Source organism: Palaemon carinicauda, chromosome 4 (assembly GCF_036898095.1).
Source record: "Palaemon carinicauda isolate YSFRI2023 chromosome 4, ASM3689809v2, whole genome shotgun sequence".
NCBI lineage: Eukaryota > Metazoa > Arthropoda > Malacostraca > Decapoda > Palaemonidae > Palaemon > Palaemon carinicauda.
The window spans coordinates 33,722,790-33,736,398 of NC_090728.1; the positions used below are offsets into that span (position 1 = coordinate 33,722,790).

General features: G+C 45.3%; 1 protein-coding gene across 1 annotated transcript in view; it reads left to right on the plus strand.

Annotated features, from left to right (window-relative positions):
• The first annotated feature begins 379 nt into the window (after window positions 1-379).
• LOC137639886 (UBX domain-containing protein 7) overlaps window positions 380-13,609 on the plus strand; it is an 80,438-nt gene continuing 67,208 nt past the window's right edge. Inside the window, exon 1 of the mRNA XM_068372149.1 lies at window positions 380-619. Coding sequence (XP_068228250.1) covers window positions 556-619 — 64 coding nt within the window. The 5' untranslated portion in view covers window positions 380-555. The remainder of the gene's footprint in view (window positions 620-13,609) is intronic.

Consider the following 13,609-nt stretch of genomic DNA (forward strand, 5'->3'; position numbering starts at 1 on the left):
ATATCCCGGAAGTGTTCACTTAAGATTTAATCTCCTTTTTTATGTTACCCAATGTTTTTAAGAAAAAATCTGCAATTAGCAAAATTGGCCATCTTAAAGTCACCCAATATCTGTAAGATAAAAAATCACAATTATGTCTATTAACTTCAATTTAATTTGGCATATTCAATATTTTGTTTCAACTGTCAAGTCCAACATGACTCACAGAATGAAACATTACAACTAATTCCACCATCCGTTTTTGTGTCATCCAATAATTGCAAAAAAATACAGTTATGTAGATTAACTTTAGTTTTATTTGAATACTTCAGTCTTATTTAACTTATTCAATACTTTTTATCATCTGTCAAGTCCAAGGTGATGCATAAAAGGAATCATTACAATCACTCCACCATTGCATCCCTGCAGCTGTCGAACTTTGCGTCCACGAATCACCCGAGGATAAGACACCTCTCCATCCTTCCGTTTATAAACCACTTACGGTGGGAGTTTTTACGCTAAATTACTTATCTGAGTGATATATCTATTGAAAGGTTTGAAGCATCCGTGTGAAAAATGCCGCCCAATAAATCATCAAGGTCTAGTAGGGCCTTGATTGACGAGTTTTGTACTATAACAGGTAACGCACTTGACTATTTTCATTTGTTATTGTTGTTCAGGCTGGGCTAATAGGCTAAGCAGTTGTGAGATCAAAACAAAGCTAGAATAAAAGCTAGTCTACTGCACTCCTATCTATTCCCATGTTTTAGGTGCAACTTCCCTTTGTTCAAAGTAATTTTGTAAGGGTACACTGGATAAACCATTTCGGTGACATTTCATATAACCATTTCATTTTTGTCACTTGACAGATGAGTTTCAGAAATCGACGACAATCCTAATAATTTTATGCTTAGTCTTTTTTTTTTCTCCTTCCAACTATGGGTATATTCGCAGAAGGTACTATTATGCTGATGTTAATTATTAATTAAATTTTTGAAGGATAAATTAAATGTTCAAAATTTAGTATAGACAGACACAGGTTGGAGCCTTTATATATCAGCGGCCAGTTCCATACGCGTTCATTAAAAATGGACATCAACTAACTTAAACTTTCCCCCCCTAAGCTAACCTACAAGCTGTGTCCTTACCTACTTATCTAAGGGGGAGGGCGTGTGTTATCAACCTCCTGTGCCCCCCCCTCCCTTACACTGCCGTATTCTAAGTTAGACATAATAATATATATAGCTGGCTGCTATCACATACACCCCCACAGGCTGGGTCAGGCATTGAGAAAAGAAAAGCCTAATCACAGGTTACGAAATGTAGTACGCGATATAAATTTTAAACTAACTTACCCCAACATAACCTTACCTACATCTGTCTGCTGTTACTGGGGTCCCAGCTCCACATTGCAAGTCCCAATTACCTCTGCTAGGACTTGCTAGTAGGTTGTCTGCCGTTCTACAAACTACTCTGTTCCTGAGAGCATATTCCCAAACCCCATTTTAATAGTATTTTATTGGTTAATATAGGATATATCAATTTCTAGAAAAACTGTTATTCATTATAAGATTTGTTAGCTAGTTTGGTATTTTTTTCAGTATGGTTATAGGAACCTGGGCAATAATAACCTATCGATCAATTGAAATGGGAGGTCCATTCCAAAGTTTAAGTTCAATATTTACTTTTGAGAGACTAATTATTAGTTATTGCACATGCTTTGTTTGTATTCGCTTTTGCTAGCTGTTCTCTGTTTTGGATTTTAGTTTTTTCAATATTAAACTTACCCGATAATCATGTAGCTGTCAACTCCGTTGCCCGACAGAATTCTATGGAGGGATACGCCAGCTATCACAATACTAGAAGGGGGTGTATTTACCAGCGCCACCTGTGGCCAGGTACTCAAGTACTTCTTGTTGACACCTCCTCAATTATTCCTCTGTCGTGCTTCCGGCAAGACGTTCTGGGATACGCTTATGTTCTTGGAGTATTTTCACGACTTTGGTGAAGTATTTCTCTTTGATTTCGGCTGTCGCTTTACTGGAAACTTCTATATTAGCTTAGTTAGCTTTTGGAATTAATTTGATTAATTATGGTGACGAGAGAGTTTGAACTCTCGTTCACCTTTCAATGGCCGACCCTTCCCTTAGACGGAAGTGTTGGTGTCTAAGAGAGTATAGACTCTCTTTCTTAATTTTGCTTAACGAAAGTTATAGATTTATTTTATATCTCTCCGCCTCTTATAGGCCTCTTCGATTAACTTCCTTTTATTATAAACTCATTAAAATTAATTTTTATATTTGTTTATATTCGACCTTCCTAATAGTAGGCGGTCTTTTACCGAAGTTAATAAACTTTGAGCCCGTCATTTCGGTTTTACCTGTTAACATATTATGCTATTTCCGCCACAGAGTTTGAAAGATTTTCTTTGACAGTCTCGTACTGTTTTCAAAGTTGAACTAACGTTTTGTTTTGTCTCTGCAGTTGTTGACGTTCAGAACGTTCAACTTGCACTCTATCGTTACGATAGAGAAAGAATGTTCACGGTTTCACGTTGCAGTAAGAGTAACCGTGTCTAGCGTTTTGTTCATTCTTTCTTTACTTTATGGTTTTGATCCTAATAAAGGAACTTTTCAGTTTTTTCCTTTAACAATAATATGTTTTAACGATATATATGTTTGGGCTCTTCTCTCAGGTTCTAAGTCAAGAGAGAGAGAGAGAGAGAGAGAGATAGAGACGGAGGGAGAAAGAGGATAAACGTTTCATTCAAGCCTGCCAGGCGTACGAGTAACGTCGTTATCATTTTTGCTCTTCTCCCTAGTCTCTTTAGGGGAAGAAACTAAACGTTTCTAGAGTGATCTAGTGTTTAGTCTCTTTCCAACCACTGAATTATCTTTCATTAGATTTTTCTGTTACATTGTAATTCTGTTTTCGCAATTACTAACTTTGAGAAAGGATAGAATTGCGTATTTCAGGTACAAACCACTTAAAGTTTCGAGTTCAGTGAAATAAGTGCAAACAGAAATCAAAGTGATAAGTGATTAGTGCGTGAGGGTACTTTTGTGCGCGCCAGTCGTCCTCCCAGTCCGGGACCTCTTGCAAGCTCCCAAGCCCAGGGGAGAAGCAATGTCGAAGGGCATAAGGGTTCAGCAGGCCTTGATCGGCGCACAGAAGTATTCTCGGTGGTTGTGGGCGTGTCTTACCGAGACCGTCACTCCCACCCGCAGACGATTGAGCCCTTATTTTGCTCGTCTGCAGAAGAGATTAGGGGAGAAAATAAAGGCAGAGTAACGCTGGTCTCAGGTCTCAAGACCTCTTAAACGTTAAGTCCAGACCTATGCCAGACGTACGAAGTTAAAGTTCACAACCCGAATGCAGTCATTGGGTTAGCTCTGACTCTCCTCAGTCATCAGTTGATTTCACTCCGCCTAAGAGGAGTAAGGTTCTGCCACAACAGATCTCTGCTGTTAAGGCTTTACCTCAGCAGAACTTAGTGTCTGCCGACCCCAAGTTAACTCTACTGCAGTCCATACAGTCACAACTTTCGGTCTTGATGCGTGAGTGTCGGGCTGAGAGTGTTGCGCCTCCGCCTACACTCCCCCCCGCCTATGATCGCTCCGCCTGATCACAGTACCACCTGCCAGGCGTACGATGTTGTGAACTCTACTACAGTCCATGCAAGCACAGCTTTCGGACTTGATGCGTGAGTGTCGGGCTGAGAGTGTTGCTCCTCCGCCTCCGCCTACACTCCCTCCACCTACACTCGCTCCGCCGGATCGCAGTACCATCTGCCAGGCGTACGATGTTGTGGACTCTACTACAGTCCATGCAAGCACAGCTTTCGGACTTGATACGTGAGTGTCGGGCTGAGAGTGTTGCTCCTCCGCCTCCGCCTACACTCCCTCCACCTACATTCGCTCCGCCTGATCGCAGTACCACCTGCCAGCAGTTCCACCTGCCAGGCGTACGATGTTGAGCCACGTGCTGAGTTTGCTGTTCCCTGTGGTGTTCAGCCTCCGCCTTCCTTAAGGCAACCTTTACATTGGGATCAGGAGGATTATACCTCTCTTCCTCCGCCTCCACTTGCTGCTCCACCAGTGATGCACACTCGGTTGAGGTACAACAACCTCTCCCGTCCATGAGTCAGTCTCCTCAGCTCTCGCTGCAGCGAGCTCAACCCTCCACAAGGCAAGCACCACAACACCTTAGCCTTGCGCCTCAGGAGCCTCAGCTTGCGAGACATTTACCTTGTTCTGCGCAGCCTCTTCCTCATCGCGCTCCGCTCACACCACAGGAACTGGAGCTTGCTACTCCGCTTCCGCCAACCGCTCAGCAAGCGCACCCTTGGGTTCAACCCTCATGCTAGGAGTCAGCCTCCTCCACCCATGCGCCTTCCTTCTGCTTGTCTTTTATTCAGCCTTTGCAGACTGAGCCTCAGGTGTTCCCTCATCGGAGTCTTGAAGAGGAAACCACAACTATTGTTGTTCCAGCTCGTTCTGACTCTGCTGTTCAGCATACCTTACCTCCATTTTCATACCATGGTTTAAACCCCATGCAAGCATGCATAAAGCACTCTAGCACTGGTCATGGAATTTCTGAGAAATGTTAAACGCCATGCACACGCTCTGCTTTCCTTACAGCAGGCTCTGCTTACTACATGCTCAGCATACAGCATGCTCTGCATTCAGCATGCTCTGCATACAACATGCTCTGCATACAGCATGCTCTGCATTCAGCATGCTCTGCATACAACATGCTCTACATACAGCATGCTCTGCATACAGCATACTCTGCATACATCATGCTCTGCATACCTTACCGCATGCTTCTCAACACATCTTGGGTTGTTGCCAACTCACTAGACTGTCAAGCAGTTTCATAACGTTGCCTTCTAGTATGCTGCTTTTGCACCAGTGAACCCTCACTCAGAGAACTTAGCTTTTCTAGGATAAGGTCCCTGTAGATGAGAAAGTTCTTTTCTCCCTCCTTCTGATATTCCCTTGAGGACTCTGTCATTTGGAGGGAGCCTTTAGCTGCATAACCTCTTATGGACTTTTATTTAAGCATAACATGCTTACAGGGAAGGTAATGGTTCCACTTCAGCCGCTAATCCCGTCTGTTACCACACCTGCTCCCATAGACCTTGAGCTGTGTTGCATGACATGCAGTCCAAGCTTAGTCCTTGTTAGAGGATTTTTTGTTTACGGAGTCAATGTGTCACGGGGAAGACGTTCAACAACCAACAGAAGGGACTTGTTGTGACGCAGTGCGGCAACCTCAGCAACCCGTTAAGGAGTTGTCTGTACGACCCAGACAGTCTAGACAGATTCGGGTTGTCACTGTACTTCCTCGCTTGCCCATGATTGACAGTTTACAGACTGTGCAGCAGTATCATGATCTTGTGTCCGGCTCCGTCAGACGACTGGCTTTTAAGAGCTCCCACAAGTCGTCGCTGTCTGGAGATTTTCAAATGGACTATGGATCTGACCAAGGAACTGGGCCTCCTGGTCAATTTTGAGGAGTCTCAGCTCGTTCCATCCCAGACCATTGTCTCCTTGGGTATGGATCTTCAGAGTCGAGCTTTTCGGACTTGTCCGTCGGCCCCAAGGATCTTCCAAGCCCTAGAATGCATCCAGAGCATGCTGAGAAGGAACCGATGCTTAGTCAGGCAGTGGATGAGTCTAACAGGGACACTTTCATCGCTGGCCCTGTTCATCGAGTTAGGGAGACTCCACCTCCGCCCCCTTCAGTATCATCTAGCTGCTCACTGGATAAAGGACATGACGCTAGAGACGGTCTCAGTTCCTGTTTCCGAAGAGATGAGGTCTACTCTAACGTGGTGGAAGAACAGCATTCTTCTCAAGGAAGGTCTACCATTGGCTGTTCAGACCCCCGACCACCGTCTCTTCTCGGACGCATCGGACACGGGCTGGGGTGCGACACTGGACGGACAGGAATGCTCGGGAACATGGAATCAGGAGCAAAGGACACTTCACATCTATTGCAAGGAGTTGTTGGCAGTTCATCTGGCCTTGATAAACTTCAAGTCCCTCCAGCTTAACAAGGTGGTGGAGGTGAACTCCGACTACACCACAGCCTTGGCTTACATCTCCAAGCAGGGAGGGACTCATTCGAGGAAGTTGTTCGAGATCGCAAGGGACCTCCTCATTTGGTCAAAAGATCGAAAGCTCACGCTGGTAACGAGGCTCATTCAGGGCGATATGAATGTCATGGCAGATCGCCTCAGCCGGAAGGGTCAGGTCTTCCCCACAGAGTGGACCCTTCACAAGAATGTTTGCAGCAGACTTTGGGCCCTGTGGGGTCAGCCAACCATAGATCTATTCGCTACCTCGATGACCAAGAGGCTCCTCTTGTATTGTTCTCCGATTCCAGACCCAGCAGCAGTTCGCGTGGATGCCTTTCTGCTGGATTGGTCCCATCTCGACCTGTATGCATTCCCGCCGTTCAAGATTGTCAACAGGGTACTTCAGAAGTTCGCCTCTCACAAAGGGACACGGCTACGTTGGTTGCTCCCCTCTGGCCCGCGAGAGAATGGTTCACCGAGGTACTGCAATGACTGGTCGACGTTCCCAGGACTCTTCCTCCTAGAGTGGACCTTCTGCGTCAACCTCACGTAAAGAAGGTTCACCCAAACCTCCACGCTCTTCGTCTGACTGCCTTCAGACTATCGAAAGACTCTCAAGAGCTAGAGGCTTTTCGAAGGAGGCAGCCAGAGCGATTGCCAGAGCAAGGACGACATCCACTCTCAGAGTCTATCAGTCTTAATGGGAAGTCTTCCGAAGCTGGTGCAAGGCCAATACAGTTTCCTCAACCAGTACCACTGTAACCCAGATTGCTGACTTCCTTTTACATCTAAGGAACGTAAGATCCCTATCAGCTCCTACGATCAAGGGTTACAGAAGTATGTTGGCAGCGGTTTTCCGCCACAGAGGCTTGGATCTTTCCTCCAACAAAGATCTACAGGACCTCCTTAGGTCTTTTGAGACCTCAAAGGAACGTCGGTTGTCCACTCCAGGCTGGAATCTAGACGTGGTCCTAAGGTTCCTAATGTCATCAGGATTTGAACCGCTCCAATCAGCCTCTTTTAAGGACCTCACATTAAAACTCTTTTCCTCGTGTGCTTAGCAACAGGTAAAAGAGTAAGTGAGATCCACGCCTTCAGCAGGAACATAGGTTTCACATCTGAAACGGCTACATGTTCCTTGCAGCTCTGGTTTTTGGCTAAATACGAGCTTCCTTCCCATCCTTGGTCTAAGTCGTTCGAGATCCCAAGCCTGTCCAACATGGTGGGGAACGAACTGGAGAGAGTACTTTGCCCAGTTAGAGCTCTTAAGTACTATCTAAGAAGGTCAAAACCATTACGAGGACAATCAGAAGCCTTATGGTGTGCTATCAAGAAGCCTTCTCTACCAATGTCTAAGAACTCAGTTTCTTACTACATCAGGCTTCTGATTAGAGAAGCAAATTCTCATCTGAAGGAAGAAGACCTTGCTTTGCTGAAGGTAAGGACACATGAAGTGAGAGCTGTGGCTACTTCAGTGGCCTTCAAACAGAACCGTTCTCTGCAGAGTGTTATGGATGCAACCTATTGGAGAAGCAAGTCAGTGTTCGCATCATTCTATCTCAAAGATGTCCAGTCTCTTTACGAGTACTGCTACACCCTGGGTCCATTCGTAGCTACGAATGCAGTAGTAGGCGAGGGCTCAGCCACTACATTCCCATAATCCCATAACTTATTAACCTTTCTCTTGAATACTTTTTATGGGTTGTACGGTCGGCTAAGAAGCCTTCCACATCCTTGTTGATTTGGCGGGTGGTCAATTCTTTCTTGAGAAGCGCCAAGGTTAAAGGTTGTGATGAGGTCCTTTAGTATGGGTTGCAGCCCTGTATACTTTAGCACCTTTGAGTTGATTCGGCCTCCCAAGAGGAACGCTGCGCTCAGTAAGGAAGACGATCTTATTAAAGGCAGAGTAACGGTTCAAGTCGACTTCCTTACCAGGTACTTATTATTTCATTGTTATTGTGGATAACTGATTATATGAAATACGGGATACTTAGCTATCCTTTAGTCTTGTACACTGGTTTTTCACCCACCCCCCTGGGTGTGAATCAGCTACATGATTATCGGGTAAGTTTAATATTGAAAAATGTTATTTTTATTAATAAAATAAATTTTTGAATATACTTACCCGATAATCATGATTTAATCGACCCTCCCTTCCTCCCCATAGAGAACCAGTGGACCGAGGAATAATTGAGGAGGTGTCAACAAGAAGTACTTGAGTACCTGGCCACAGGTGGCGCTGGTAAATACACCCCCTTCTAGTATTGTGATAGCTGGCGTATCCCTCCATAGAATTCTGTCGGGCAACGGAGTTGACAGCTACATGATTATCGGGTAAGTATATTCAAAAATTTATTTTATTAATAAAAATAACATTTTTTAACCAATTGAGAGCTTCCAAATATTTATGCTCAAGTTCCAGGATATTGTTCTACAACAGCTTTTTTTCTCCCCACCCTCGCCCCTCATTTCCAGCATGACTAATGTCACATGAAGACATTTCCAAGAGGGAAGTACTGTATAATCTATTTCAAAATGTACTGTAGTGTAATTTCATCTATTTGATTAATTGATTGTTTAAAATGCTCTTCATTCATTATATAGTTATTGTTGCTCATTTGAAAGTAAAAAAAATATCCCCGAAATAATGGTTCATGGGGATGACGTGTGCAACATATACATATTCTGTCTGACAGAACCGAGGAGCAGGAAGGATATGATTATCTTGCAAACGAAGTAAGCTATAGTAGTGGTATAAACCTTATGAGGAATGTGACATGAATTATTGGTAATTTTGATACTTTAATTTCATGCCATTTACATATCCCATATGTTTTTCCAATTGGTTATCCAGTGTTTATCATGCATTTCTGACCATTATTATTGCTGCAAGTCACTTGGTTTTTGTGTTTCCCAACCCCCAATTCCCCTCTGAGATCCCCCAATTGTTTTTATACGGAGTTATGAAAACTTATGAGAGGGTGGTTTGCCCGAATATTCATGGTCAGAAATGAATAAAACACAAAATAGCAAGTATGAAATATATGTGGGTCATGTATTTGGCTAGTAACTAAAGTATCATAAATGTATCATTTTATTATAGTCTGACCGTAATTTCTGTCAGAAAGTACTTCAAGACACTGTAAGAGGGTATTTATATGATACTATATTTTAGTTTATAGCCAAATTTAAGAATCCTATATTATTCCAACAGATTATCTTTTTTATTAGCTAAAGTGTCTCTTCTACCCTCACCAAGAGGAAAGTAGCCACCGAACAATTACTGTGTAGTAATTAACCTCTTGAGAGAAGAAGAATTATTTGGTAATTTTAGTGTTGTCAAGTGTATGAGGAAAGACGCTCATGATCACTAGCTAAACACTCACGGTCACGGGCGAGACACTCACGATCACGAACGAGACACTTACGGTCACAAGCAAGACACTCACGATTTTGAGCGAGATGCTTACGATCGCGAGCGAGACACTCATGATCGCAAGTGAAACAATCATGAAAACGAGCGAGACACTCACAATCACGAGCGTCTCGATTATGATTTCGAGGCAGGTGCTCTTCCTTACGAGTACATCGATCATTTAGTTTGTGGAGCGCCAGCTGATCCCAGATCGTTTACTTGCTTATCTCCAGCTTGTCTGTCGACGATCAGCGATATTCCTAGTTCGCCGATTGTCAGATCTCCAATCGCCAGCTCTCCAGTCGATGATCGTCACACCGTTAAACGTCACCTTGCCGGTCGATCGCCCATTCTAGTTCAGCGATTGTAAGATCACTGATCACCATATCGTCGATAGTTTAACACCCAATCACCATCTCGTCAATCGCTGATTGTTAACTCGCTGACGTCAACTGCCGATCCCCGATCTCTGAGCACATACCTACAGCTCTGATCGCCAGCTCGACGACTCCCGGTAGTCAGCTCAAAGCTCACCAATCGCCTTGCTGATTACCGATCCCTTGCTTGCGGGTCGCCAGTTCTCCGGTTCAGCAGTGCTCTGATTCACCAGATCTCCAATTCGTTAGCTCGCCAATCTCCGACTTTTTATCAATAGCGCCATTCACTGATTGACCTTTGACAACTACTGTCATTCGTTGTGTCACTCAACAGTAGCTCGCTGTTTGCTTGCTTGCTTGGCGTTGGCTGTTCGGAAGGTGATCACCGCTAAGTCTGCTCTCCCCTAGGCTGCTGCTAAAATTGGTAACCACTTCCAGCATCTATGGTTTAGACCAACTTGGCTTTTCGAGGTAAAGCTCTGGAACGATACGTTCTGTTGGAGACCCATTTTTAGATCTTGAGCTTCATGAGAGGGAGTGGCTCCCGAGAGTCTCTCTTCAGAGAGTACTCTCACCTTGATGACATAGATCGTCTCCTCTCCTCTTGGGCTTACACTACTTTGGTAGCCCCTCCCAAGTAGAGTTTAAGGAGTTTAACACAGTTTTCCTTCTGGGAACTTAACCCTGCACCCTCCATTGACGACTGGGATAATACTCTACCAGAGTGCAAAGGTCAATACCCTAAGCCCTATTGGTTCTTGTTTGTTTCTAACAAACAAGGTTTCTTTAGTTCCCAAAGTTTTTCATCTTCTGCGAGATTCAATGAACTCGCATTCAGGTAGCCAGGTTTCTGCATCAAATCCGGCACATTCGCGGATGTTCATCCCTTATGAACGTACATGCTTCACCTACACTTCTTTCCTGCCACAGAAGGGCCTATGGGCCAGGTGCCTCAAGGACCAGGTTTCTGCTTCAGCTGCTACCTTCTCCTTTGTTGTTATGTGTTGTGAAGGACTACTTCTCGAGCTGGTTTTGCTTGGGTAGGAACTGTGCAAGTTAGGCAGTCTCCTGCAGCAACTCAGATCTCAGACATTGTGGGGGAGGCAGATATCTAGAATCTGTTCCTCCCCCTGCATTGGGAGGCACAAACCCATTTGCCCCCCATTCTCCCCCTGTAGAGAATTGAATTTATGTGCTGTCTAATGCGACAGCTGTAGCAACTTAATTGCTATAATTCGAGTCAGCCCAGGGATGGGTGACTGACGAGAACAATAGAGGTTGTCGGCATCTTATTACTCCCGGTCTACGTCAGCCTTTATGCCTTCTGACCTTCATGTGAACACATTTAACCTCCATTCACAAAATCTTTTCCCTTAGAAACATATTTGCCCAACCCTTCATGGAACTCGGTCTTGGTCGTGAATTCGGAAAATGACTTTTCTGTAACCGGAGTTCTCTCTTTGGCTGGAGTTGTTTGAAGGTAATGTCTTCCTTTCTCATCCTAGAGTGAGGTTTTTCAGTAAAGGAAAAACCCCTCCCACGAGCTCGAAATACTCAGCTCATGTTTTTTGCCAAGAACCGAAAAATTCACATCCAAGCTACAAGAGATACTCTCTTGTCTCTCCTACCTTCCTTTAGGAAATGGGAAGCGTCTCTTTTTCCTTGTGATTGGAACATCCGGTCTCCTGGGAAGATGTGATTCACCAAGATACCGCCGAGCTTCTTCAGTCAGAAGTCTCCAGTTATAGTCTCTCCTCTGAAATAATGAGTTTAACCTTCAAACCCTGTCATGCAAAGGAAAGGTCTGATGATCAGTTAGCCCATGGCTTCCTGTACAGGATCGACCCTGTCTTCGAAGACTTCGGACTACTGACTGATCCTAACAGTCTGGAGCTCCTCTGAGACATCTAATTCAGTTTACCACGATCTGAGAATTAGTAATCTAAGGAAAGTCCCGACTGTCATATCCAATACGAGCATCTGTAGACATGGTCATCAGCCTGCGGAAACTGCCGCAGGTTCGACAAGTCCACATCATTCCCCGTCAACTTCAACCTCATCAGGACTAGCCTTGTCCCAGTTCCTTCCCTCTGGTTCTCTACAAGATCTGGGCAAGAGACTCCTGGTAAAGAGGCTGCCAGATGAGAATCTCTTCTTTGAAGAACATCCTTTGGGGGTTGGTAGCAAAGTTCGAGGCATGTCTCTCCTGCGAGTGCTCCCCTTTCTAGTGAAGGGGCACTCATAGAGACTCCTCGTCAAAGGCCTGCTGACGGTCAGCTTGCTGTTCGATGTTGTGTTGGTGATAGAAGACCTCATCGTGTTTGTCCTCCTCTTTGCCTCCAGGGTGCTCCTGCTCCGTTGGCAAAGAGACGCCTCTTCACATCTTCGCCTCTGCAGTCTTCCTCGTTGGAGGAATTTTCCCAGCCTGCCTCTTCTGGTTCCCGACACTTTCTTCTTGTGCCTCAGTTTCTCCTCAACTAACTTCAGTTTGTTTGTCTCCTGCAATGGATTGTTCACATTCACCTCCAGAGAATTTCTCTCCTCACAAAGGTCACATTTCTCCGCTGGAGCTTTCAGAATCAGTTCAACGGCAGTGTTCTCAGTCTTGTTAAGCACCTGCTCGACGTTCACCCGCTCGTCATGACCGCCATCAACCTGCAGCTTTTGAATCGCTCAACAACCCATAAATCGCAGGCTACTCGCGAATCGCTTGTAGCTTGGGAATTGCCTGCTCAATAATCATCTAGGAAATTGCCTGTTCGTCAGCATCGGGACCTGCCTCTACATCAATCTACTACCTGACTGCGTTTTCTCAAGTGTAAACCGCATGCATCTCGTAAACCGTCGCCTTCTCGTAAATCGCCGACTCACCATACAAGAAGCCAATTTTCGGCTGTTGACTAGAGCGTTTCTTCCACCGAACACAAGCCCCGTTCGCCTCGGCAACAAACGCGTCGATCACCATCAGAGGGTAAACATCCAACAGTGCTGAAACGTTGGCCCACTGTCCACCTTCTCGTTCAGCAATTCCTGAATATCCTCCTCATGAATCGTCAACCCACCGCGTGTCCTCTCGTTCGGTAGCGATTGACCTTGACCCCGCAATTCCGCAGCAGCGCTCGTCGACTCTTAAACACTCTCCTGCTCAACAATCGTCATCGTTTCACCAGTATCAGCGATCGCTAAAGCGTTCACAACAGGAGATTCCTCAGCGTTCACCAGCGTGTCAGCGGGTGTCACTCAATCAGCATACAACAGCAAAGGTGATTGTCCATCCTCATCCAAGTGAGTATTGCCAGCTTCAACCACCAAAGGCGGTGGTTGTTGCATCAAAGAAGGGTGAGGTTGTCACCAACCGTTCACCATTGCCCTATTCTCCTCCCAGCAAACGCATAACAGCGTGATCACCGGGGAAGAAAGAAGAGAGGATGTTTCAGGGGTTTAAGATCCCGAAACTTCCAGCGCTTAGGAAGGAAACGTCGTCATTGTTTCCTAAGTCATTATCATCGGGAATGAAGACTCCTGGGGGGGTCCATTCGGCATCTATCCCTTCAAGGGAACTGTCGGATAGTGCAGCCATGGTTCAGCGCCTTGGTCAGGGCCGGACTTGGGCCTTCGTACCTATGTTCCCTTCGAGACCTGCGGAAGCCCCCGGGGTTTCTCTGGGGACTTCCTCTGTTTCGACCGACCCAGGACAACGGACCACAACTGCTTCTCCCCAGAAGTGGAAGAGAGGAGTACCTGACAAACTAT